The sequence below is a fragment of the Rhincodon typus genome, chromosome 20, assembly GCF_021869965.1.
Source record: "Rhincodon typus isolate 14 chromosome 20, sRhiTyp1.1, whole genome shotgun sequence".
Taxonomy (NCBI): Eukaryota; Metazoa; Chordata; class Chondrichthyes; order Orectolobiformes; family Rhincodontidae; genus Rhincodon; species Rhincodon typus.
This window is the reverse complement of record NC_063351.1, coordinates 39596678-39623685: the sequence shown is the minus strand read 5'-3', so window position 1 is coordinate 39623685 and position 27008 is coordinate 39596678. Positions and strand designations below refer to the sequence as shown.

Below are 27008 nucleotides of genomic sequence, written 5' to 3'. Positions count from 1 at the left end.
CAGTTTCTTTTAAGCAGCAAGCTCAGGTTTAGCCAGTACTACATGAAGGGATTATGGAAATAGGCTCATTTGTTACAATTGTAGTGAAAAATGGACTATCAATATATTTATCAATTTTCATCATTTGACTTTAATACCTGAGACTTTGTTTTAAAAAGGACACTGCTGACCTAAAATGGCTGCACTGGTCACCTAACAAACCTGATAAGCTGTGTGCTAAAAATGATAAACGTTTGTTGCGAGTGATTGAGAGGGGATTCAAAAGAGGGGAGAAAGTCACCCTCCTCACTGGACCCTAACAACTTTCAAAGGAATTTGGATAAATATTTGAAAAGGTAACGTTTACACGTGTTTCTGGGAAAGAGCAGGTGTAGGTTGCGACTACTTGGATAGTTGTTTCAAAAGAGCTGGCACTAATAGGTCAAACAGCCTTCCTCTGTGACATGAGATTCTACAATAAATCAACACTGGCTACATTTGGATAGATATGAGTGGAATTCCCATTGAGCTGGGCACAGTGTAATATTAGGGAGAATGGGGCTAAATGCATACAGTTCAAGGAATGAAAAGTGAGAGAGCATCACAGTCAAGAGGATGTAGTGAGTTTGGGTTGGCACTGGTAAAGGAGTAGAAAGAGACACAAAGTGATAGACACAGGGAAAGAGTGGGAGAGACAGAGCAAGTGAGAGATAGAGAGGGACAGGGACAGAGTTGGAGAAACACAGGTAGAGTGAGTGAGTGCGTGAGTGAGAGAGAGAAAGAGATATAGGGAGCAAGTGAGACAGAGACAAGTGCGTGAGTGAGAAGGGGGGAGAGAGAGAGAGACCGGGGTGGGGAGAGAGAGGCAGGGAGAGAGTGAGAGAGTCAAGGAACAAGTGAGAGAGAGACGCAGGGAGAAACTGGGAGAGGGATAGGGAGAGAGAAACAGATAGAGAGAGAGACAGGGAGAGAGTGAGAGAGACATGGGGAGAGAAAGACACACCGAGTAAGAGAGAGAGACAGAGAGACCAATTTACGTTTGTCTAAGAGGGTAAGTGTTGAAAAAGTTAAAATCTGATCTGGAAGGAGAGTAATAAAGTGAAAAAGAAAAAAATTACTGACCCCATGGCAGTCAGGTCTGACCTCTTATCCTGATCTGTGTGTGTATGTGTTTTTTGGGAAGTGCACTTTCTTGGTTAATGGATAGCAGACAAATCTTAAAACTTAGAGAATTGTCCGCTGCCCACGTCACCCCACCACCACTGCCCTCAGAATATGTGTTCTATTGGTGCCAGATGAGACAGCACAAATGGGAGGGTCTCATTGTGTGGTGGACCCCTTGATCCCTTAATCCGGTCCCAGAAATGGAGGGGAGATCCTGCACACCTCTGAGCTGGATTCTCTTATGGAGATAGAATTAGAGTTGGGGTTGGAAAGGCGATTTTGGTTACTTCATTGAGGTAGGAGATAAGGTGACAACTGAGAGACACACAGAGTTAGAAATCAGACAGGTGTGGCTGTTTGTAAAATTACAGCTTCAGGGCAAAGTTTGTTCATCTGGGCGAGGCTTTTAGTCACTGTCGGCCTGCCCAGACTTCACCTCAATGAAAGCAACAATCAAACACAAATCAGATTCAAGCTATTAAATTAAAGAGGGAGAGAGGGAAAGGCGTTCCAATCAAATCAGTCAGTGCTCACACCTTCACACACACGATAAGTGCAGTGTAAAAGAGAGAAAGGAGTACAATCAGCAGCTCTCACAGACCGACAACCCAGCACGGAGCAACAGGTAGGAACTATTTAATTAAACAATTAGAAAAACTTCATAGACTTTGTAAACTGAAGGCAAAGTGTGGAATGCAGAGAGCGAACTCCACCTATACAGCTCAGAGCCTCGTAAACAGTCCTGATCAGACATTTCTGTGCAGTTTATGTTAACTCTTCCGTGTTTATTTATGAATTATCAACAACTTGGATTTAGTGCATTTAATTTAATCTTTTGGCAGAAAAGTTTACTTTATCTCAATATCTCTTTGAGAAGCTCTTTTTAGCTCTTGAGGTGGTCTAATGGGAACGCAATTGGTGGAGGGTCTATGACTGCTGGAGGAGGGGTAAGGAGATTGTTTTTATCAGTTAGTTATTGTGATCCAGAATGCATTATAATGCATTTGATGATCTTTTTATTTCTTTATGTGTACTGTTAAGATAAGAGGGAAGGTGCATGATATCAAGTGATTAAACGATCCTTGCAGTAATTAGAGAGCAGCGTTGAATTGGGCAGCTATCACTCTCCCAGTAAAGTTACTTTCTGTGGCTAGCTGTAAGAAGACAGAGGGTGGTGGTTGATGGAAAATGTTCATCCTGGAGTTCAGTTACTAGTGGTGTACCTCAAGCATCTGTTTTGGGGCCACTGCTGTTTGTCATTTTTATAAATGACCTGGATGAGGGCGTAGAAGGATGGGTTAGTAAATTTGCGGATGACACCAAAGTCGGTGGAGTTGTGGATAGTGCGGAAGGATGTTGCAGGTTACAGAGGGACATAGATAAGCTGCAGAGCTGGGCTGAGAGGTGGCAAATGGAGTTTAATGCGGAAAAATGTGAGGTGATTCACTTTGGAAGGAGTAACAGGAATACAGAGTACTGGGCTAATGGTAAGATTCTTGGTAGTGTGGATGAGCAGAGAGATCTCGGTGTCCATGTGCATAGATCCCTGAAAGTTGCCACCCAGGTTGATAGGGTTGATAGGAAGGCATACGGTGTGTTAGGTTTTATTGGTAGAGGGATTGAGTTTCGGAGCCATGAGGTCATGTTGCAGCTGTACAAAACTCTTTTGCGGCTGCACTTGGAGTATTGCGTACAGTTCTGGTCACCGCATTATAGGAAGGATGTGGAAGCATTGGAAAGGGTGCAGAGGAGATTTACCAGGATGTTGCCTGGTATGGAGGGAAGGTCTTATGAGGAGAGGCTGTTTTCGTTAGAGAGAAGAAGGTTAAGAGGTGACTTAATAGAGACATACAAGATGATCAGAGGATTAGATAGGGTGGACAGTGGGAGCCTTTTTCCTCGGATGGTGGTGGCTAGCACGAGAGGACATAGCTTTAAATTGAGGGGTGATAGATATAGGACAGATGTCAGAGGTAGGTTCTTTACTCAGAGAGTAGTAAGGGCGTGGAATGCCCTGCCTGTAAAAGTAGTAGACTTGCCAACTTTAAGGGCATTTAAATGGTCATTGGATAAACATATGGATGATAATGGAATAGTTTAGGTTAGGTGGACTTCAGATTGGTTTCACAGGTCAGCACAACATCGAGGGCCGAAGGGCCTGTACTGCACTGTAATGTTCTATGTTCTATGTTCTATGTTTACCAACATACCATGGGAGCTACTGGGATTAATACCCATCAAATCTCCTTCTGCTGGAATCTGCAGGTGTATTAGTTACTGGTGCTTAACCCTAGGCACCAGGAACCTTGAGAGAAACACCCAAAACTGGATTTTCTGATGGTTTGGATCTGTACAAGATTAGCTCAGCCCCGTCAGCTGATTTGCGGCAAATTTTCCTCATCCAGTTTCCACCCTTTTGGCCCTTAAGGTGCTGACTTGCTGACAAGCAGTCCCTTGAACTGCGACACGGTTCAGTCGGGAGGAAATGCCCCTCTGAGGCTAAAGGTTGTGTTTTTAGGAATCACTCCAGGGCAGCAGTACAATACCCAGGACACCCAGTGCAGTACTGAGGGAGTCTAGAAGTGTCCAGGGTCAGTACTGAGGGACTGCTGCACTGTCAAGGGTCAGTACTGAGGAAGTCTATCACTTCTGAAGGCCAATACTGAGGGAGTGCCTCACTGTTTGGGTTCGTAAGACCATAAAACGTAGGAGCAGAAATTAGGCCGTTCAGCCCATCGAGTTTGCTCTACCATTCAATCATGGCTGATAAGTTTCTCAACCCCATTCTCCTGCTTTCTCCCTGTAACCCTTGATCCCCTTGACAATCAAGAACCTATCTATCTCTGTCTTAAATATACTCAATGACCTGGCCTCCACAGCCTTCTGTGGCAGTGAATTCCATAGATTCACTACTCTCTGGGTGAAGAAGTTCCTCCTTATCTCCGTTCTAAAAGGTCTTCCCTTTACTCTAAGGCTGTGCCCTCAGGTCCTAGTCTCTCCTACCAATTGAAACATCTCTCTAACATCCACTCTTCTAGGCCATTCAGTATTCTGTAAGTTTCCATTAGATCCCCTCTCATCCTTCTAAACTCCATCAAGTATAGACCCAGAGTCCTCAAATGTTCCTCACATGTTAAGCTTTCCATTCCTGGGACCATTCTCGTGAACCTCCTCTGAACCTGCTCCAGGGCCAGTACATCTTTCCTGTGATATGGGGCCAAAAACTGCATACAATACTCCAAATGTGGCCTGACCAGAGCCTTATAGATCCTCAGAAGTACATTCCTGCTTTTGTATTCAAATCATCTCAAAACAAATGCCAAAGTTGCATTTGCCTTCCTGACTACTGACTCAACCTACAAGTTTACCTTGAAAGAATCCTGGACTAGAACTCCCAAGTCTCTTTGCACTTCAGACTTCTGAATTTTCTCCCCATTTAGAAAATAGTCCATTCTTTTATTCTTCTTACCAAAGTGCATGACCTCACACTTTCCCACGTTGTACTCCATCTGTCACTTCTTTGCCCACTCTCCTAACCTGTCCAATTCCTTCTGCATCCTCCCCACATTCTCAATACTACCTGTCCCTCTACCTATCTTTGTATCGTCTGCAAACTTAGCCAGAATGCCCTCGATTCCTTCATCTGGATCATTAATATATAAAGTGAAAATTTGTGGTCCCAACGCTGACCCTTGTAGAACACCACTTGTCATCGGCTGCCATCCTGAGAAAGATCCTTTTATCCCCACTCTCTGCTTTCTGCCAGACAGCCAATCTTCTATCCATGCTAGCACCTTGCCTCTAACACCATGGGCCCTTATCTTACTCAGCAGCCTCCTGTGTGGCACCTTGTCAAAGGCCTTCCTGAAGTCCAGGTAGATAACATCCATTGGCTCTCCTTGGTCTAACCTGCTCGTTACTTCCTCAAATAATTCTATTGTCAGGCATGACCTCCCCTTGATGAAACCATGCTGACTTTGCCCTATTTTACCATGCACTTCCAAGTATTCAGAAATCTCATCCTTCACAATGGACTCTAAAATCTTATCCACGACTCAGGTTAGGCGAATCGGCCTGTAATTTTCATCTTTTACCTTACACCCTTTTTAAACAGGGGTATCATGTTAGTGATTTTCCAGTCCTCTGGGACCCTCCCTGACACTGGTGATTCCTGAAAGATCACCAGTAACGCCTCCACTATCTCTTCAGCTACCTCCTTAAGAACACTGGAGTGTAGTCCATCTGGACCTGGTGATTTATCCACCTTCAGGCCATTCAGTTTTTCTAACACCCTCGCCTCGGTGATGGACACCATACTCAGCTGTGACCCCTGAGTCTCTCGAATTTTTGGGATATTACTTGTGTCTTCCACTGTGAAGACTGATGCAACGTAATTATCCCAGTTCCTCAGCCATGTCCTTGTTCCCCACTACTATCTCTCCAGTGTCATTTTCCAGCAGTCCAATGTCAACTTTTGCCTCTCTTTTGCCCTTTATATATCTAAAGAAACTCTTACAGTCCTCCTTGATATTACTGGCTAGCTTACCCTCATATTTAATCTTCAGTACTGAGTGAGTGCCCCACTGTCTAGGATCTGTACTAAGGGACTGCCCACTGTCGGGGTTCAGTACTGGGGGAGTGACTCACTGTTGAGAGTCAGTACTGAGGGAGGGTAGCACTGTCAGAAGGGTCAGTACTGAGGGAACTGTTTGAGCAGTAGAACTAAGGGAGTGCCTCACTATCAGAGGGTTAGTGCTGTGGGAAAGTTGTACTCAAAGTGAGTCAGTGCTGAGGGATTGCTGCACTGTCAGAGGGTCAATGCTGTTTACATGATTTATTAGAATTTATTGTTGCTAAAACCATTGTAGTGTTCAGCACAGATTTCAAATCGTCAAAGGCATTCTGACATTCCTTTGTCCACTCGAATTTCTTGCCTTTCTTTAACAGACTTGTCAAAGAAATCTCTACAGTGCTGAAATTTGGTATGAATCTCAAATAAAATCCCCTCATGTATTGCAAAGTTGTATGTCTTGTTTTTAAGCATAGAAAATTCCAAGATATTTTTGCCTGTCCAGGTTCTTTTTGTCTTGTCTCAAATTATGTAGCCCAAATTCACTTTTAGCCAAATTTATTCCCAAATTGCCTTTTTCTAAATGAAAGAGTTCATCCAAGTATTGTTAATGTTCCACCCAGGTATGGTTGAACACAACCAATCTGTCAATGACCTTGTCGGTCAATTTTTTGAAAATTTGTTCATACTTTTTCATTTCAAATCAAATGACGTGATTTTACATTGATAAAGCCCATCTGGTGTTACAAAAGTTGATATTTCTTTGGCTGTGCGAGTCAGTGTAACTTGCCAATATCCTACAAATAAGTCAGTTTTTGTCACAAACCATATTTGTCCAATCCTCTCCATACAATTCTCCAAACATGGAATTGAATGTGAATCTGCCTGTGTTACTATGTTGACTTTGTGATAATTGATACATATCATTGCGGTCCATCCAATTTTGGCATGATCACAATGGATGGGCTGAAACTACTATGAATTTATTCAGTAATTCTATTGTCCATCATGAACCTGATCCCTTCTCTCACTTGAACTAGCTTCTCAGGTTTGAGCCTGTAAAGATGTTGTTTTCTACGCATCCCCCACATTAACTTCATCCAAAAATGATTTTCCTGCCCTATTTACAGAAATTGATTTATGAACCTATAATAGCTTTTGTAAATCACTTTGATAGTTTTCTGGAAGATAAAATATTATGCTTTCTAACCTTTTAAGCACCTCCATATAATCCAATCTGATCCCTGCAGCACTGGTTTTCAAATTTTCAATTTCTGGTTCATTTTCCAGTTCTTCTGATGTTTTTTATTTCAGTCCCTATTTCTTTCACTGCTGTAAATACACTTCTGTTCTGACCATGCTCCCTACTGTAGTATGGCTCAAACACATTAAAATGATGCACTTGCTGATTCTTCTCTGGACTGGAGTACTTTTTACATAATTCACATCATTGAGTTCAATTTCGATTTGATAAAGTCCAGTGTACCTTATTTTTAATGGTTCCTGAGAGACAGGTAACAATACAAACATGTCTCCAGAGTTAAAATTCTGAGCTTTGGTCTTTTTGTCTGCTCTAGTTTTCAGTGTTCTTTGGGAGATTTTTGCCCACCTGACAAACTGGCTAGTTTTCCTGGGAACATGACAGATAGTTCAGAAATGAAGTCTCTGAAATTTGATTTGTACATTTTTCCTTCATTTATTTAAGGGATTCTCTAACCTCATGACCATATGTCAGTTCAAAAGGGCCGAATCCTATGGACTCGTTAGGGATCCCTAATGGTAAACAACCTCGAGAGAACAGCTTCATCCCAATTATCAGTAAATTCCCAAGAATCAACTCAAATCATGTTTTTTTTTATAGTTGGATGTCATCCTTTCAATGTTCTCTGCGATTATGAATGATAAGCTTTTATTCCCAAACTAGTCATTATTTATTTGAATATTTGTGACATAAAATTTGAATCTTGATCTGATTTTATGTCTTTGGGTAATCTATATTTGGTAAAATAAGTGAATTGATTCTGTTTACAGATTCCATAAATAAAGGCACTGCCTTGGGAATTTTTGTCAAAGCATCCAAAGTTGTTAAAAGATACTGATTCTCACTCCAGGTTTTAGGGAAGGGTATTATGCAATCTTTTAAAATCGTGACGAACAGTTCATCAAAAGCCATTATTGGAATTAAAGACACGGATTTAATTGATGTTTGGGACTTCTGCACTACTTGACTATATGGTATGTCTAGCCACATTTCACCACATCTCTATGTACTACTGGCCAATAAAAAATGTTTTAGTCTTTTAGTAAGTTTTTTTTAATACTTAAGTGATCTGCCTTGGAATTTTGTGAGCCACTTATAAAATCTCATTATGATACTCAAATGGAACTACCAAACTGTGGACTACTTCCCATTCTTCATCTATTGGTATTTGAGGTGATCTCAATTTCCTTATCAACACCGTCTCTCTTAAATAATAACACTCCAGTTTTGATTCTGCCTTAATTTCAGAGTATACTATTTGGTGCATTATTCCTTCAAAACAGGATGCATCTGTTATACATCAAGTAAAGAAAAGAGATAAATACGTCAGCCTTAATCTTGTTACCTTCATTTCTTTATTTGATGTTTGGAAAATAGTGGCAGATAACTGCCCCTTTTTTCATAGATTCCTCCCTTCCTGTCTAATCTATTCAGGAAATACTCAAAGATGTTCCTCATGAAACATTTCAGTTTGTTTTCCCTCCACTGGCTAGTCCACCAATCTCAATGAAGCCAATATTCCTGATCCAGCTCGGTCATTCCCTTAGATAAAATCAATTCGTTCTAGAGTTGTCTGTTGTATTACTCCAAATACACTTCTTCACTTACTTGTGACCCCCCTGCATACCTCCAATTATTATTTTATTTCCTTCATTAAGCCCTCAGGAAGACAAAATATATTGTCAGCAAGTATAAGTGACTTATTTGCTCTAGTGTCAACATTTTTCTTGATTTATTTCCTTAATTAGAAGAAAAATGAAATATCTCTTCCTCTGAAATTAAAATATTCAGAAACTGTGGTGATCTGATTCTCTTTAGCAGTCATTTAGGAAGAATTTTGTTGGCTATCCTTAAACATCTCTCCCTTTCTAGTAGGTTCTGATGGATCCTGCTTCACCTGTAGCATTGCTACAATTTTAATACACATTTCTTGATTGCACCCTTTTCTGAAGATTCCTTAGGCATTCCTATTACTGCAATTGGTCTCCCATTTAACCACAGCAATTGGCTTTATTATGTCCAATGTTATTACAATGGAAGTGTTTTTTTTTACAATTCTTTTATGTTCTAGCCTTTCTCCTTTATTATTTTGACATCCTTCTGTTTTCTCCCTAAAATTAATATCTTTTCCATCCCCAGACTTTTTATTCCTCCAACTTCCTGTGGATTCCAATATGACCATTTCCCACATGGAACTGTCAATGTGAAATATCATTGATAGCTGCCAGAAGCATTGCTTCTCAGATATTTGATACTTGTCGAAATATGCTTTAAGTGTTCCTGGAATACTACTTCTGAATTCTTCCATTATCATGATTTCAATAATTTTCTCAATTTTTCTCTAATTTCAGTAATTTAAATAATTGATTCCATACCATTTAATTTTTCTTTGCAGATTCTAAAAATGTCTGATTAGGTTTCTTTCGCATAGGCCCAAACTTTATTTGATAAGGACCAAATTGAGCATTGAATATTGTTCTCTTAACAGCTTCATAACCTACAGATTGCTCTTCTGACGTCTGGAGTATAGATTAATAGCTGTTAGGACACTCTGCAACATTAAGGTCCTAACATCTTTTAGATATTCAACTTACCAGCTATCTTTTCAAATTAGATGAAATATCTTTCAACTCCATCCTCTGTGACTTTGGATATTAAACGTAGATTTTTAGTAAAATGAATCAGAATTATTCTCTGGCAACTACCTCCTTTTTCTGCCTTTACTCTAAGCTTCTCTCTAAGTCATGTTTTTTGATTTCCCTTTCTTTGGAGTTCACGCTTTTTCCATTTCTATTCTTTCCATTTCTTTTTATTTTTGCCACTCCTTAACTTTCCAATTCAGGCTTTCATACTTTCATGTTTCTTTTCATCCCTCTTGCTTTTGTTTCTCTTTTTTTTTTCTCCCCATTTCTCTTTTCTTCCAATCCTTTTCTATTCATTTTCAACCAAATCAAAGATAGTTCGAGCAGTGACATTTCAATTTCAGGGTTCCTTTCTATTAATCCTCAATGTTGGGTAATCACTTTAAGCATCTTATCCTTAAAAGATCCTGTTTTAGTTCTGCCTCCAAGTTATCCACTAACCCTCTCAGTGTAGCCTGAAAGATTTCAAGTATACTTTCTATTCTTAGAAAAGTCTTACAGTCAAAGCCAGTTTGAAAGTTGAATCATGTACCATAAATTCCTGTATGGTCAGTACCTCCTCGAACACATTTTGAAAGATTCACACATCCCTCTGAAATGCAACGGAATTCTAACCTGCTAGAGCTGGTTATATGATCCCAGCTGACTTTATTAATGGTCAAATCAGATCCCAGAATGAAACCTGGCTTGGAGACACTAAGGACTGCAGATGCTGGAAGTTAGAGTCAATAAATGTGGAGCTGGACAAGCACAGCTGGTCAGACAGGATCCGAGCAGCAGAAAAGTCCACATTTATTAACTGAAACCTGGCTTGATAGACCATAACTTTGATTTTTGCAAGTTATCATGGTGGTCAGCCACAGAACAAATTCTCAAGTGGCTGCCAATGTACCTTTAACAGAAGAACATAAGGTTTGTTGCACTTTTATTGAAAAGCTGTATTATACATACATGACAGTGTTACAGATACTCAGACCCAGTGACTTATCACTCATAGAATCCTTACAGTGTGGAAGCAGACCATTTGGCTCATTGAGTCCACAAAAAGCATCCCACCCAGACCGAACCCCCACCCTTCCAGTGGCTAATCCATCTAGCCTGCACATCCCTTGACTCTCTGGGCAATTTAACATGGCCAATCCACCTATCCTGCACATCTTCAGACTGTGGGTGGAAACAAGAGCACCTTGAGGGAACCTACGCAGTCACGGAGAGAATGTGCAAATTCCACACAGACATTTGCCCAAGAGTGGAAGTGAACCCAGGTCCCTGGCACTATGAGGCAGCTGTGCCAACCAGTGAGCCACTGTGCTGCCCACCTATTATCACTGCATAATTTCTTACTAAGCAGGAGGTTCTCTTTTCTTTCAGAAACTTTCTGCACATTTACCGGGTGTGATTCATTCTTTTACTGTCTCTTCTCAACACCCACAGACACAAGACAACACACTGACATTTCCCACTGAGCTCTAAAGAAAAATACAGGCTCCTTCCATTTAGTTTGCTCACTTACAGGCTGCCAAGCAGCACACCTGATTGGAAATCTTCTGAACTGACCCTGCTGCTAGAATTTTCATAGAAAGTTCATAGAACTTTCATACCATAGAAGTTTCATAGAACTTTCATAGAAGTTCATAGCATGTATATTTATTTTTTTCTTTTTCAGTGTTGTAAATAAACAACTTAATAAATACTTCAGCAATTATCTCATCAGGTGGCTTCTCTCTTCATTTAGCTGAAATTAAACAATTTATTGGAATTGTCATTTTGATCCAATGGTTAAAAATAGGTTTCTGATCCTTTAAAAGAGAAAAGGTATGCGTCCCCTAAAAAAGAGACTAAAAAGATTACCCCAACTTTAGAATGAAGTTCCCAAATTAATATATAATAATAACAAATAACAATATTATAGAAACTTCATCACAACTGACAGATTGAGGGAATGCTGCACCATCAGAGGTCAGAACTGAGGTGTCAGATGGTCAATAGTGAGGAAATACTGCACTAAAGTACTGAGGGAGCACTACACTATTGGGAGCTCAGTGCTGAGGGACGACTGCACTGTCAGAGGGTCACAATTGAGGGAGTGCTGTACCATCAGAAGGTCAGTCCTAAGGGAGTGCCCATTTCTAATATTCTTTTCCTCTTTCTTTGCAGCTGATTATGAAATGAGTGCTGAACAAAATTATCAGAAGTTGAATCACGAAGATCGCATGGACAGTGGTAAGTAGACTGTGATTACAAGGTGTAGAGCTGGATGAACACAGCAGGCCAAGCAGCATCAGAGGAGCAGGAAAGCTGACGTTTCAGGTCCGGACCCTTCTTCAGAAAAAAAAAGTAGACTGTGCTGCTTCTGGTTTTATTTTGGGGGTTACTGTGTAAAACAAATCACATCTGACACTACTTACTGGTAAAACTGAGCGGAAATTTGAATAGTTGAAGCAGAAATACCAACATGTAGGGGTGACATGTTGGATTACATATGGGATTCAGTCCTGACTTGGAGTGTAGCCTGGAAGCAGAGTGACTTCTGGAGTGGACTGAATATGTGTGATTCTCTAATTTAGATATGTTATTCTGATCTGCTGGTAACTCCTGTCTCCAATTCCCTGAACAGGTATCTTTGAAATAGAGAACAGCAGAAACAGGAAGATAGATGGTGGAAGCTACTCAGACAATGGTAAGAAATCACTTGGCAATGAGTGCAATTGAAACATAATGTTGGGAGGACATTATGGACCGCAATGGTGAGTCAGTGGTTGGGCTGTGATGAGCAGAGATTTATAGGAGGCAGAGAGAGTGCGGTGAAACAGCGCAATTTACCCTTTGTTACTATAATTCCCATGCCTGAGTCAGTAACATTCTCTACTTTGTCATGAGATCAGTATCAGATGCACTGACCTGCCTGAGTGATCACTTACTGCTGGTGATACATGTCTGTGTTCCGCTTTCCCCAGTTCACACGCGCTTTGAGTAAATTAAAGAATTACTCAATCAGTGAAAGACGGTCTTGGGCCTGTTGGTCTTCCAGTGCAAAGGGTTATCTTTGACTGAGTGTTGCAGACTGGCACACTCCAAGGTGCAGGACTACATGCTGAGGGACGCATTAAAGCTTGAGGTCAATATTGCCATGGCACAGTTGATAAACACCACCATCTAAAACCTTTCTGCCATGATATTCCAAGGCTCTTTGTTTTTGTTTGCTAACTTAAAGAACATCTTGAATCTTGCATTTGAATTTAAATAATTCATGCCCATATTTTGTAAATGTTCAATTTTTGCTTTTGGATTGAGGCAACTAAGACAGCAATTCTCAAATGAGAATTGGGATATCTTAATTGTATTTTCTGTAATGTCTGGCTTGAATAGTTTTGTACTTTGCTTTTAGATAATATATGATTAAAGTATGTTTTTAAAAATAAAAAAATCACTCAGTCACTGGAGGGGACTGGGTTGATGTCTCCTGACACACAGTGAATTGGATCCTCAAGCAGGCAGCTTTGAGTCCAAAGGTCTCAGGCCTTGGGGCTCCATTTACCATGTGCTGCTATCTGGCTTTATCACGTGGGTTTCTTCAGTGACTGAATATTAATTTTTGGACCTTTGACTATTTCAGTGCACTTTTGGCCAATTTGCCATCTTCCACCCTCTGTAAACTCCAAAACATTCCTGCTGTCTTGTGCTAACATGCTGCTAATCAAACTCATCCATTGCCCCCGTGCTTCCTGACCAGTCTGGCAACATCGCGATTTCAAAATTCTCATCTTTGTTTTCAGATTTCTCCATGGCTTTGCCCTCCATTTCTCAGTAATCGCCTCCAACCCAGAAGTCACACGACGCCAGGTTATAGTCCAACAGGTTTATTTAAAATCATAAACCTTTGGAGCACTGCTCCTGACAATTTTAAATAAACCTGTTGGACTATAACCTGACGTCGTGTGACTTCTGACTTTGTCCACCCAAGTCCAACACTAGGATCTCCATATCATCTCCTCCAACTCCACAACCCTCCAGGATCTCTGCACTCCTCCAATCTAGCCTTGTGCAATCCCAAATTTTAACCATTCCATCACTGGAGGCTGTGTCCTCAGATGCCTGGACCCCTAGTTCTGGATTTCCCTTCCTAAACCTCCCCACCTCTGTGCCCCTTTCTTTTCTTTCAGATACTTTTGAAACCAAGCTTTTTGTTGTTTCTTCAAAAATCTCCTTTTGTGACTTCATGTCATTTTTTAAAAATGTTCCTTTGAAACATATTGCAGTGTTTTACTGTGTTATAATCACTATATAAATTCAAGTTGTTGTTGTTGATCAGCTGTTCATTCTTCTATTGCAGTTGTCACAGAGGTGATAACAACAAAAGTGACCTCACTCCCACCACGTGAGTAACTCTGCAGAAGTTTTGGAATAATGGGATTGGGATATTAAGATTAGATGGCAGGATTTATTGGATAGAAACTCTGGTTCCGCTCCTACATAGAAATGAACAAGAAAATATCTGCTCTGGGGAAGGACACAAGGAATGATTGAGAGTCATACACTAGTTCCTTTTCACATCTCTTCATTTCTCACTTGCTCAAAGCCTACCACTCTGTCTCTCTCAGTCTGTCACTTACTCTGTTGCCCTGATTCCCTGGTTGCCCATCTTGTGCCCATTTTTTCTTTCTCAGTTTCTCATTAAACCTTCATTTGTGTCCAATTGAGATGTTCAAGAGAACATTGGATGATTCATTGAATAGAATCAATGTGCGAGGATGTTGGTTAAAGGCAGCAGAATGGGGCTAAGTCATGATGGTTCATTTAGCCAGAGCCAATAAAATGGGTTGAAGGGTTTCCTTCTGCATAATAACATCCTTATCAGCCCTGATAAGAGTCTGGTGAATTTAAGCTGCATTCATTCCAAGACCAACAAGCCTTGGAGTTTTGCTGCCCAGACCTGTACACAGTTCTCTAGCTTTGATCTAAGCAGCACTCTATGTAGCTGAAGCATGATGTCCTCTCCCTGATCTTCATTTTGTGTGTTTCCCACAGGAGGCACTTACAGCAGCACTGGTTCTTCCTCTCGACGCCAGGTTCTCCTAGGAGGGACTGATACAGAGGGCACCATAACCAGCTACAACAGTACACGTATGTATCACAGTGCAAGAGGGAGGAGAGGGATAGCAGTGAAAGAGAACAGAAAGGGGAAAATGTAGATGGGGAGAAAATAGATGGAGAGTGCCCTAGGAAAGTAAGTGAGAGAATATAGGGGAGATAGATAGAGAATGAGAGTTGGTGGGGGTAAGTTTGAGAGAGAGAGAGACTTGAGGGACACAGAGTGGGATGAGGAGAGTGAGATTGGGCAAGAAAAGGGAGAGAGACAGAAAGAGAGGAGACAGACAGAGGAACAGCGGCCAGGAGAGAGGGGGCGAGTGGGCGTGGGGCACTAGGGGGCAATTGGAGGCACCCCATTCATTGCCCCCCAGATTGAGGCAAATTGAGGTACCACCCACTAAGACAGCAGGCAGAAAGCCTGGTTTTACCAGTTAGAGAGGGTAAACATTTTCTCACTTGTGGAATGTCAAAGGCTGAGGTTGGAGGGGGCCTTTAGGTGGTTGTTAATTGACCAGTTAAGGGTATAGATTGGTTGCAGGTTAAGAAGGTCAAACATGGGCATTCCTGCCCCACAGCTGAATTGCTAGCTGGCAGTTAGGGGATAGGTATTTCCACAGCACTAACCTGGCCAATTATTTTCTCCACCTACCACCTTCCCTACCTCTTGAGAGACGGGTAAGTTCCATTAACACCACCTGGAATGCCTGTTCCAGAGTTTGGCTCTCTGTCCTTGCTGGATTCATTCTGATTAATAAGATGAAATTTGGTGCAAATGTTTATCGCACTAATGCTGTAAGTCTGTTTACTTCCCAACAGAGGGACGAGGCACCTTCAGTGGATATTCAAGAACCAGATTTCCCAGCTCCACGCTTTCCATTTCACCAGATACAACACTGGAACGGAAAACGTTTGTCAGACGGAATGGAGGATACGAGGGTACGTGGAGGAGAGCAATTGGTGACTGACAACACAGAGAGACTGAGAGAGGGACAGACAGGCAGAGGGACAGAGAGAATGTTTCAGAGACAAAAAGATTGGGAGAGGGAGAGAGTGAGACAGAAACGGACTGTCAAAGAGGGAGAGACAGAAAGACAGGGAGAGATAGAGAGACAGGAGAGATAGCGCGAGGCTAAGGGAGACGCTGAAAGAGAGAGACTTTGAGGGGAGAGACAGAAAAGAGAAAGAGGAACAGAGAGCAGGAGGAACAAAGGGAGAGGCAGAAATGAAGGGAGAAATAGAGTTGGCAAAGAAGAGACAGATAGGATGGCGGGGTGAGAGACAGAGAATAAGAAAGGAAAAAGAGAGTGGGACAGAGAAACCGAGACAAAGAAAGGGCAAAACAAAGAGACTGACAGAAAATGAGATCAAGGGAGTCAGCAAAAGGGAGACAATTGCAGAGAGAAAGAGTAATGAAGAAAATGAAATGAAGAACAAGAGGCAGATTCGGGCTGGTAATGTTGAATGAAAACAGCTCAGGAGCTGACTTGAAATAAATATTTTCTTTTTTTTTCCAGGAAGTTCCAGTGGCAATTCCTCCCCAGAATTCTCACGAAAAGAATTCAGTAAGAAGATTCAATTTACATTTCCTTCTGATTATCCAAAAAAAGAGCATGCAAGGTCCCAAATACTTCTCCAGTCTCCAACATTGGAGGGTTTTATGGGACAATGCAGAGGGAGCATTAACCTGTGTCCAGCCTGTGATACGGTACCCAGATTCACAGAATTGTTGTAGCAAAGAAAGAGGCTATTCAGCCTTTTATGTCTATGCTGGCCCTCAGAAGCAGCAACACACAGATTACCACACCCCAACCCACCAACACACCCTGCACATTCTTACTTTATAGATAATATTCCAATTCCCTTTTGAATTTTTTTAGTTGACCCTACCTCCACCATACTCTCAGGCAGTGAATTCCATACCCTAACCACTCACTATGTGAAAAGTTTACATGTCGCCATTGTTTCTTTTTCCAATTACCATAAATCTATGTCCCTCTGATGTTTGATCCTTCCACCAATGGGGACTGTTTCTCCTTAGCTATTCTGTCTGAACCCTTCAGGATTTTGAATCTCTCAATGAAGTATCCTTTGAACCTTCTCTTCTCCAAGGCAAAGAGTCCAAACTTCTTCAGTCTTTCTGTTTCTGGCATTCCTCATTCCTAGAACCATTCTTCTGAATCTTTCCTGAAGTGTGTTGCCCAGAACTGGACATAGTACTCCAGGTGACATTGATCCAGTGTTTTATCTACATTTAGCACAACTTCCTTGCTCTTGTACTCTATGTCCCAATTAATAAAGCTCAGGTTACTGATTGGTTTAACAACTGCTCTCTTAGCCTGTCCTTCTCTTTCATTTGATTTAGATAGATATACCCCAGTCCCCCTGCTTCTGCACCCACTTTAGAATTGTATCCTTTATTTTATATTACCTGTCAATGAACTTCCTAACAAAGAGTACCACTTCATATTGAACTTCATCTGCCATCTACCAGCCCCGTCCACCAACTATCTATGTCCTTTTGAAGTTCTACACTATCCTTCTGACAGTTTATGTTGCTTCCAAGTCTTGTATCATCTGAAAATGTTGAAATTGTGCCCTGTACACTAAGGTTTAGGTCATTAATATACATCAGGAAGAATATGGTGCCTAACATTGACCACGGGGAATTTCACTACAAACTTATCTGACCCAAAAAGTATCTATTAACCATTACTATCTATATTCTGTCATTCAGCCAATTTTGTATCCATGTTCCTACTGGTCCTTTTATTCCACAAGCTCTGACTATGCTCATAAGTCCATTGTGTAGCACTGTATCAAGTATCTTCTGTAGTCCATGTACGCCACATCGACGCCATTGCCCTTATCAACCCTTTCTGTTACCTCATCTAAAACCTCAAGCAAGTTAGTTAAACACAATTTGCACTGAACACATCCATGCTATTGTTTCTCCTTAATAACCTGCAAACGTCTATGTAACTATTAATTTGTCTTGAATAATTCTTCCTACGATATTCTCCACAAATGACGTTAAACTGACTATACTTAAGAGAGAAATCAAGAGGGCAAGAAGACATGAGATAGCTTTGGCAAATAGAGTTAGGGAGAATCCAAAGAGATTCTACAAGTGCATTAGGCAAAACAGTAACTTGGGAGAGAATTGGGTACTTTAAAGATCAATGTGGCTTTTAAGTCTGGAACCACAGGAAATGGGTGAGACACTATACGAATGTTTTGCGTCAGTATTTACTGTGGAGAAGGACATGGAAGCTAGGGGATTGGGGAAAGAAATAGCGATGTCTTGAAAAAAGTTCATATTGCAGAGGAAGAGGTGCTAGAGGTCTTAAAATGCATAAACATAGATAAATCGCCTGGACCTGATCAGGTATTTCCCAGAACTTTGTGTGAAGCTGGGGAAGTGATTGCTGAGCCCCTTGCTGAGATATTTGTATCATTGACAGCCACGGGTGAGGTGCTGGAAGACCAGAGGTTGGTTAATGTGGTGCTATTATTTAAGAAAGGCTGTCACAAAAAGCTAGGGAACTATAGACCGGTGAACTTACGCCAATGGTGGGTAAGTTGTTGCAGGGGATCCTGAGGGACAGGATTTACATGCACTTGGAAAGGCAAGGACTGCTTAGTAATAGTCAACATGGCGTTGTGCATGGGAGATTGTGTCTCACTAACTTAATTGAGTGTTTTGAAGAGGTGAAAAAATTGATGAAGGCAGAGCAGTAGACATTATCTACATGGACTTAAGCAAAGTATTTGACAAGGTTCTGCATGGTAGACTGGTTACATCACATGGGATTCAGGGGAACTATCTATTTGGATACAAAATTGGCTTGAAGGTAGGAGACAGATAGTGGTGCTAGGGGGTTGCTTTTTGGACTGGAGGCCCAAGACCAGTGATGTGCCACAAGGATCGGTGTTGGGTCCATTGCTTTTCATCATTTATACATTTGGTTTGGATGTGAATATAGGAGGTATGGTTAGTAAGTTTGCAGATGACACCAAAATAGGTCATGTTGTGCACCGTGAAGAAGATTATCTCAGAGTACAATGAGACCTTGATCAGATGGACCAATGGGCCAAGGAGTGGCAGATGGAGTTTAATTTAAATAAAATGTGAAGTATTGCATTTTGGTAAGGCAACCTGGGGCTTATACAGTTAATGCTAGGGCCCTAGAGAATGTTGCCAAACAAAGAGACCTAGGGGTGAAGGTGCATAGTTCCTTGCAAGTGGAGACACAGGTAGACAGGGTGGTGAAAAAGGCATTTGGCCTGCTTGCCTTCATTAGTCAGAACATTGAGTATAGGAGTTGGGACGTCATGTTGCGGCTGTACAGGACATTGGTGAGGCCATATTTAGAATACTGCGTACAATTCCAGTTGCCCTTCTGAAGGAAGGATGTTGTTAAACTTCAGAGGGTGCAGAAAAGATTTACAAGGATGTTGCCAGGACTGGAGGATTTGAGCGATAGGGAGAGGCTGAATAAGCTGGGCTATTTTCCCTGGAGCGCCGGAGGCTGAGGGGTGACCTTATAGAGGTTTATAAAATCATGAGGGGCAGGGACAGGGTGAATAGCCAAGGTCTTTTCCCTGGGGTGGGGGAGTCCAAAACTAGAGGGCATAGGTTTAAGGTGAGAGGGAAAAGATTTAAAAGGGACGTGAGGGGTAACATTTTCATGCAGAGGGTGGTCCTTGTATGGAATGAGCTGCTAAAGGAAGTGGTGGAATCTGGTACAGTTACAATATTTAAAAGTATCTGGATGGGTACATGAATAGGAAGGGTTTAGAGGGATATGGGCCAAATGCTGGCAAATGAGACGAGGTCAGATTGGGATATCTGGTCAGCGCAGATAAGTTGGACCAAAAGATCTGTTTCCGTGCTGTATAACTCTACGACTCTAGGTCTACAGCACTTTCTTTCTTATTAGACTAGACACATTCTGCTGAAGGAAATTCTCCTGAACAGTCTCTAGAAACTCTTGCCTTTTTCTACCCCTTATTATTCACTCATAAAATTTGGATAATAAATTCCCCCATTGTAATCACTTTATAAATTTTGCACCTCAGTAGTTTCCTTGCATATTTGTTTCTCTACATCCTTCCCAATAGTTAGTGGTGTATATTCAATACAAACCAAATTAGTTGTACCTTTTTGTTCCTTAGCTTTAGCCAAATTGATTCAGTCCTTGTCCTTTCTGGGAAATCCTCTTTCCAAGGCATCTGTTCTGATCTGCAATGCTCAATACTAACTGATGCCTTATTGCTTGTTCTCAGGTACCTCAAATACTAGAGGGAGGAGTCAGAGTCGAGGTAAGATAGCATCTGCCCTGTTTGATACTGTGTCCATTGTGTTCTTTAGCCTACAAAGGCATCATTGTGGTTCTCGCAGCAGCAGTTTGTCTATGTCTCTGACACAGGTTTCAGGTGTGAATGCTAACTGCAGCTTGACTGCACTCAGCATCTCTGACTTGCTCAGTGGATCACCCTCTTAACTCAAACTAGATGGTTTGGGATTAAGCTTCACTTCTGAGATATGAGTCCAAACACAGGCTAACACTTATGGTTCAGTTCTGAAGGAGCCCAGCATAGTCAAGGGTTCAGCACTGAGGGAGTGCTGCACTCTCAGAGGATCAGTACTGAGGGAGTGCCGCACTGTCAGAGCGTCAGTACTGAGGGAGTGCCGCACTGTCAGAGGGTCAGTACTGAGGGAGTGCCGCACTGTCAGAGGATCAGTACTGAGGGAGTGCCGCACTGTCAGGGGATCAGTACTGAGGGAATGCTGCACTGTCAGAGGATCAGCAATGAGGGAGTGCCACACTGTCAGAGGGTCAGTACTGAGGGAGTGCTACACTGTCAGAGGGCCAGTTCTGAGGGAGTGCTACACTGTCAGAGGGCCAGTTCTGAGGGAGTGCTACACTGTCAGAGGATCAGTACTGAGGGAGTGCTACACTGTCAGAGGGCCAGTACTGAGGAAGTGCCGCACTGTCAGAGAGTCAATACTGGGGAGGTGCTGCACTGTCAGAGAGTCATATTAGAAGGTCAGTACTGAGGAAGTGGTGCGCAGTCTCCCTGTTCAGCTGATTTTTTTATCTTGTGGCATTATTTCAGAGCAGACTGTGATGTTATACCTGAGATAGGAAACGAAGGCTACTGCTGGAGTCTCGTGATTACACATTTACAAACTTTTATCAACAAAGACACACATTGCATATCTACAACTCCAATCCAACCTTGATAGTTTTGACCAGTTAACACCCATCTGAATTAATGTGGAATAATAAAATAAAACTTATTACTAGAATACAAAAATCACACAATTAATGTGCAGAGTCTCTTGGGAATAATTCTCCCACTGATTGTGTTCCTTGTTAAAAGTAGTGTATAAATGTAAAGTGCTGCTGATTGTGGAAACACCAAGATGTAAGAATTGAAACTGCCCTATCTGTAACGATGGATGCTGTGTAGGGTGAGTGAGGGGCAATATAAACAGCTGAGACCATACTATCTGCTTCCACTGAGTAATTGGAGCTTCTTGTGTTTCAGAGAGTGCAATCCGGGCCCGGCTGCAGAGTGCTTCACCATCCGGACGATGTAAGTACCACTTCCATCTGTTGGTGAAGACTGGGGCGTGTGGGGTGTGGGGTGACAGTGCGTGGACCCAACCTCCCAGCCTTTATTGTATTGATTCTGGCTTCTCCATTACTGTGTGTGAACCCCATCCCTGGGAGTAGGTGAACTGGGGTTCACACTGGGAGGGTAGGAAACTGGAGGATTGTGGGACTTGCAGAGTTATAAACTCAGGATGGTTTTATAGATCAGGCTTGTATTCACCTGACTAAGCAAGGTATATGTGACAATTAAAGCAATTTAATAGGGTCAGTGGAATTTCTCTGCTGGGTGGGGTGTTCCAGAACAAGGGGGTCAGATCCTTAAAACCCGAGCCAGGCCATTCAGGAAGAGGATGTCAGGAAGCTCTTCCTCACATAGCGGGGAGTTGAAATCTGGAAATCTCTGCCCTCAAAAGACAGTGAGGCTGGGGTTCACTGCGAATATCAAATCTCACATGGACAGATCTCTGTGGTGTAAGGGAGGGTTAAGAGTTACTGAAACAACATGGGCTGATGGAGGTAAAGTACAGATCACAATCTAATTAGAAGCTGCAATAGACTGAAGGGATCTGAATGTTTCCTCCTGGTTCTGTGTTCTGAGGATGAAACATGTGGTGAGAAAATACCCCCTCCCTCACTACATTCCCTCCCCCAACCCTCTAAACTGGCACTGCCAACAACCTGCTGCCTTATTTACAGAATGTGGGACCCAGCTAAAGGGAGATGGAATGGTCAAAGCACGCTGTGTCTGCAAGTTTTTTTTTCCCCTTTATTCATTCACGGGATGAGGGCATCACTTATTGCCCATCCCTAATTGCCCAGAGGGTAGTTAACAGTCAACCACATTGCTGTGAGCCTGGAGTCACATGTAGGCCATACCAGGTAAGGATGGCAGTTTCCTTCCCTAAACGACGTTAGTGAGCCAGATGGGTTTTCCTGACAATTGACAATTGACAATTGACAATGGATTCATGGTCATCATTAGATTGTTAATTCCAGATATTTATTGAATTCAAATTCCACCATCTGCCATGGCAGGATTTGAACCCAGGTTCCCAGAACATTATCTGGGTCTCTGGATTAACAGTCCAGCGATAATACCACTAGGCCATCGCCTCCCCTATGTCTATGTGTTTATCTGTGTGTGCTTGTCCATTTGTGTCCATGCGCACTCTGTGTTCACAATGGGTGTATGTGTTTGTCTGTCACCATGTCCGTATGCATGTGCTTGTCTGTGTGTGCGTGTGTGTATGCGTGTGTGTGTGCATGTCTGCCTGTGTGCATCTTTAGTGAGTGCATGCATGTTTGTACATATATTTTGGTGTGTGTGTGTGTGTAAGTCTGCAACTCTCAGATACTGAACAGGCTCCCTTTGATACTTTTCCTGCCACCCCCCTCCAATTCCAGGATAAATATTAGTCTGCTCCTCACATTCTGATTTGTCACATTATTGTAGAGAATGGCTTTTTACTAGTTCATGTGTCAGGAGATGATGAGCTCTCACCTCTAACATGGGTGGATTCCCTCTAGATCAGGATGTTGTACCCAGGGTGGTTCCCAGGCTCTGACCTTGTCCTGTTTTGTTGCTGTACCCAGGGACAGAGTTGGATGATGTGAAACGGTTATTGAAAGGCAGCCGATCGGCCAGCATCAGTCCACCTCGCACGACTACTAGCACCCTGCCATATCCCAAAAAGGCTGTTGTGGAAACTAAGATGGTGAGCGCAAGTTCACAGTCAGGTAAGGGAGTGTCTCGACTGAGATTGATGCATGTTTACTCTAACTTTCCTGTTTTTAATCCCAAAATGAGCCTGAGCTGTTTTGATTGTTTCAATGAAGTCTATGATCTCTTTTTATTTCTTGCCAAATGTACAACTCCGTACTTATCTATATTGAGAAAATGTGGACACAAACACAAAAATGACTGAATCTCTCAATCTCCATTTCTTTCTCACTTCCTTCCTTTCCCAGTCAATCTCTTTCCATCTCTCCCTTTTTCCCTGTCTCTCTTTCTCTCTGCTTCTCTGTTCCTTCGCTTGTTTCCCCTTTCTATCCATTCTTGAGAGCTTCTACCTCTCCTTCTGACTAGCGCATTTATAAAACACAGACCGTGTGATGATTGTTCCTTTCCATTTTCCCAGTGTCTGGGAGATATGATACTGCTATCCTGAGTGCTGCTTTACCTGCCTACATCTGGACTACGCCTGTACCGGCCGGTGGCTCCAGTATCGGAGTGACGGAGTATCGTAACAACCTCTCCTCGGCTGGGACACAAATGTTCAATACAGCAGGATCCACTTCTCTAATAGGTAAGTACCAAACCTCAACAGCACAGAATCAGCACCTCTCACTGTCCAGGGCCCCTGCTCAGGAACTGTATCGACAGGAATCTTATACCCAGCAATACACTGTATGTTGTTGTAAAATATACTGTTATACCCAGTATCACACTGCTGTTATATAATGTACAGTTCATACCCAATAGCACACAGTGTGTTACTGTAGAATATAGACTATTATTCCCAATTAAACACTTAGAATACTATATAAATATATATTCACACAGTTATACCCAGTAACAGTGTTATTCCATAATACAGACCGTATTATACCCAGTAACAGTATGTTACTAGATAATATTTACTGTGTTATACACAGTGACATGCAGTGTATTGTTATATAATGCCAATAACACACTGTACCATATAATATATAACACTACTGAAGGAACTGTTGGAGATCAGAAACAAAAACAGAAATTGCCGGAAAAGCTCAGTATCTGTGTGGCAGCATCTGTAGAGAGAAATCAGAGTTAACGTTTAGATCCAGACACCCTTTCTCAGACCTGCTGAGCACTGGGTCACTGGATCTGAAACATTAGCTCTGATTTCTCCCCACTGGTGCTGCCAGGCCTGCTGAGCTTTTCCAGAAAATTCTGTTCTTGATATATATACATCACTGTTTGGTGTTTAGAAGTTGCCCAGTTTCTGGTAGTTACATTGCAGCTGCAGCTCTGAGCATTTCAAGGTCTCAGTGTGCTACGCTCTCTGGGTTAACCAATGCCACCACACTGAGAGAGAGAGTTCTCTCAGTGACAGAATATAATGAATTTAAACAGAAACTGATTTTGGAATTCTTGGTGATTCTGTAGACTGCTGTATGAGTGGATTTCAGTGGCTTGGTTCTAAATGCTGTCTCTCTGAGACTAGTTTGACTTAATCTCTATTGATCTCAAATTCAAATTATTTCATTTTTCACAGTAAATGAAATCCAGAATAACAAAGCTACAAGCCCAGTGACAGGGACTGTGGGAATGACCACTTCAACAGGTCAGTTGATTGACTAACTGATTTAACACAGATGAATCAATACCCCGACCTTTGGATAAATATCATATAAAGTTCTGGAAATCTCTGGTTAGACTCCACCTGCAGTCCAGCATTCTGTTCTGCGCTCCTCACATTTGTTAAGAATTTAGTGGAATGGCCAAGCAAAAATTCACCAAAATGATATTTAGACTTAAAGGGTTAAATTATGAGGAAAAACTAGCTCTGCGTACCCTTGAATACCAAAGGATTAACAGGTGATCTAACTGAGCTGTTTAAGGTGATTTTTGAGATGATACAGTTTAGATACATAGAGAAATAATGGTTTCTGGTGGGAATGGGGTTGGCTGTGTTGCCCGAAAGGAATACTCAAACCTTTTAGTCAGGTATTCTTTCTTTGTGTGACGGACAAAAGACAGTTCACATCTACTCATAAAATCAGAACCCAAAATATGCTGCACTGTTTGGGGAACTTGTACTAAAATGGCTGGGTGATAACAAACCACATTAGAGCCAGGCCATTGAAGGGTGACATTAAGGGGCACTCCTTCCTGCGACTCCCATTTAAAATGAAAATGAGGAGAAATCTTATCTCTGAGAGAGTTGTTAGTCTGTTGGACCCTATTCCCCAGAGAGGATTGAAGATTGGGTCATTGCATGGTTTTAAGATGAAAAGGTTTCTTCTCCTGAAATGATGCAGGATGAGCAGAAATTTTCAGCAAATAATTTTTGGGGAGACTGAAGCCATTGTCTACCATCCCTATCACAAAGTCTTTTGCCTTGTTACTGACTCAAACACTCTCCCATGCTGGGTCAGAATCGGACAGTTTATAAGTTGTATATTCTATTGGGCCCTGAGCCAAGTTCTGATCACATGTCCACTCCACAATCCAAGACTGCATAGCTCCCTTTCCATCATATTTCCTGTCTCTGTCCCTGCGTCAATTCATCTGCTCCTGAAACCTCATCTTCGTTACCCTTTGTCACTTTTAGACTAGCTATTGCACTGCTGTCCTCCTGTCAGTCACGCTCTGTAAACTTCAGCAGATCCTGAACTCTACCCCCTATGTCATAACTTACCAAAATCCAGTTCCTTTATGACTGCCTGTGTTTATGGACATACGTTGACTCCCCATCTGACAACACCTCTATTTTAAAATTCTCTCCTTGTCTGCCAATTTCTCCGTGGTCTCACTATTTAAGTTCGCCCACATCAACAACCCTGTCAGCTCTCTGCGCTCTTGCAATTCTGGCCTATTCTGCAATCTGCTTCATTCCCATTGGCAGCCACAGTCTGAAATTCCCTCCCTAGACCTCTCTGCCTTTCTAATCATGTTTCTGAAAACTGACCACTTTGACCAAGCTTTTGGGCTCCTGTCTCAATATTTGCGAATGTATCTCAGTTTAAAATCCTGTCTGACTGCACCCCTATGAACAACCTTCTGTTAAAGGCTCTTGCTTTATTTGGGGAAGAGGGGGTCAGGGAGGCTGTGGGAGAGGGGGTCAGGGAGGCTGGAGAGAAAGGGTCAGGCAGGCTGTGGAAGAGAGTGTCAGGAAAGCTGGGAGTGAGGGTCAGGGAATTAGGCAGAGATCTTCCTCCCTGGCAGAGTACTCCCATCCACTTGGCTGCCCAGCCATCATTCCTCACAGTAGAGGACAGTGCACAGGCACAGACACAGGAGTGTTTGCAGCATGTGCAGTTGAGTGCTGGCTATGGACATACATAGAACAGTAGAACAGTACAGTGCAGTACAGCACACTTGGTTGTCAGCTTCATACTCACTGAGCTTTTTGACCAGGCAGCTCCAGAAATATGTGTCAGGCCTCAAATCCTTTAATATAACTTTAAAAAAAAACAAAGATAATGTTTCTGGTAGCGGCAATGATATGGCACTGCAAGCTTGTGTTCCTGCAAATGTGTGGGCATTGTGCTACTGATGGTCATCTTCACAATAAGTGCAGCTATCTCCAATCACTGCTAACTCTATTCCCATCCTGCTCTCACCCTGCGTGTTATCTTCTGTATTGTTAACAGTTCAAGGGGTTCAGAACAATCTAACAGCCGCATCCAGTTTGGTCACTAGTCCAACACAGACCCAGACTAACTCCAACTCAGGTGAGTAAAGCACCAGTTACCAGCAACAGTGTCCTCTTCATATTTCAGTGTAATGTTAACAGGATTAGAGTCCAGCAGAGAAATCGGTGAACCAGAAATTAGGGCAAATGGGGTAAAAAGGGATAATTAGGAACCGGGGTAAGTGGGTAACAGCACAGCCCAGGAAGCTTTAAAGAAGAACATAATTATGTTGGAAGGAGTTCAGAGGAGATTCACTAGACTAATACCTGGAAGGTGTG

General features: G+C 42.2%; 1 protein-coding gene across 2 annotated transcripts in view; it reads left to right on the top strand.

The window, feature by feature from the left end:
* Window positions 1-1645: 1645 nt before the first annotated feature.
* Window positions 1646-27008, top strand: part of col17a1a (collagen, type XVII, alpha 1a) — an 81341-nt gene continuing 55978 nt past the window's right edge. For both annotated transcript variants that reach the window (XM_048608870.1, XM_048608869.1), the window contains exons 1-13: window positions 1646-1768; window positions 11774-11839; window positions 12234-12296; window positions 13950-13994; window positions 14645-14740; window positions 15524-15643; window positions 16222-16269; window positions 19994-20029; window positions 21263-21310; window positions 22924-23067; window positions 23469-23636; window positions 24588-24656; window positions 26689-26769. In XM_048608870.1, coding sequence (XP_048464827.1) covers window positions 11785-11839; window positions 12234-12296; window positions 13950-13994; window positions 14645-14740; window positions 15524-15643; window positions 16222-16269; window positions 19994-20029; window positions 21263-21310; window positions 22924-23067; window positions 23469-23636; window positions 24588-24656; window positions 26689-26769 — 973 coding nt within the window. In that variant the 5' untranslated portion in view covers window positions 1646-1768; window positions 11774-11784. The remainder of the gene's footprint in view (window positions 1769-11773; window positions 11840-12233; window positions 12297-13949; window positions 13995-14644; window positions 14741-15523; window positions 15644-16221; window positions 16270-19993; window positions 20030-21262; window positions 21311-22923; window positions 23068-23468; window positions 23637-24587; window positions 24657-26688; window positions 26770-27008) is intronic.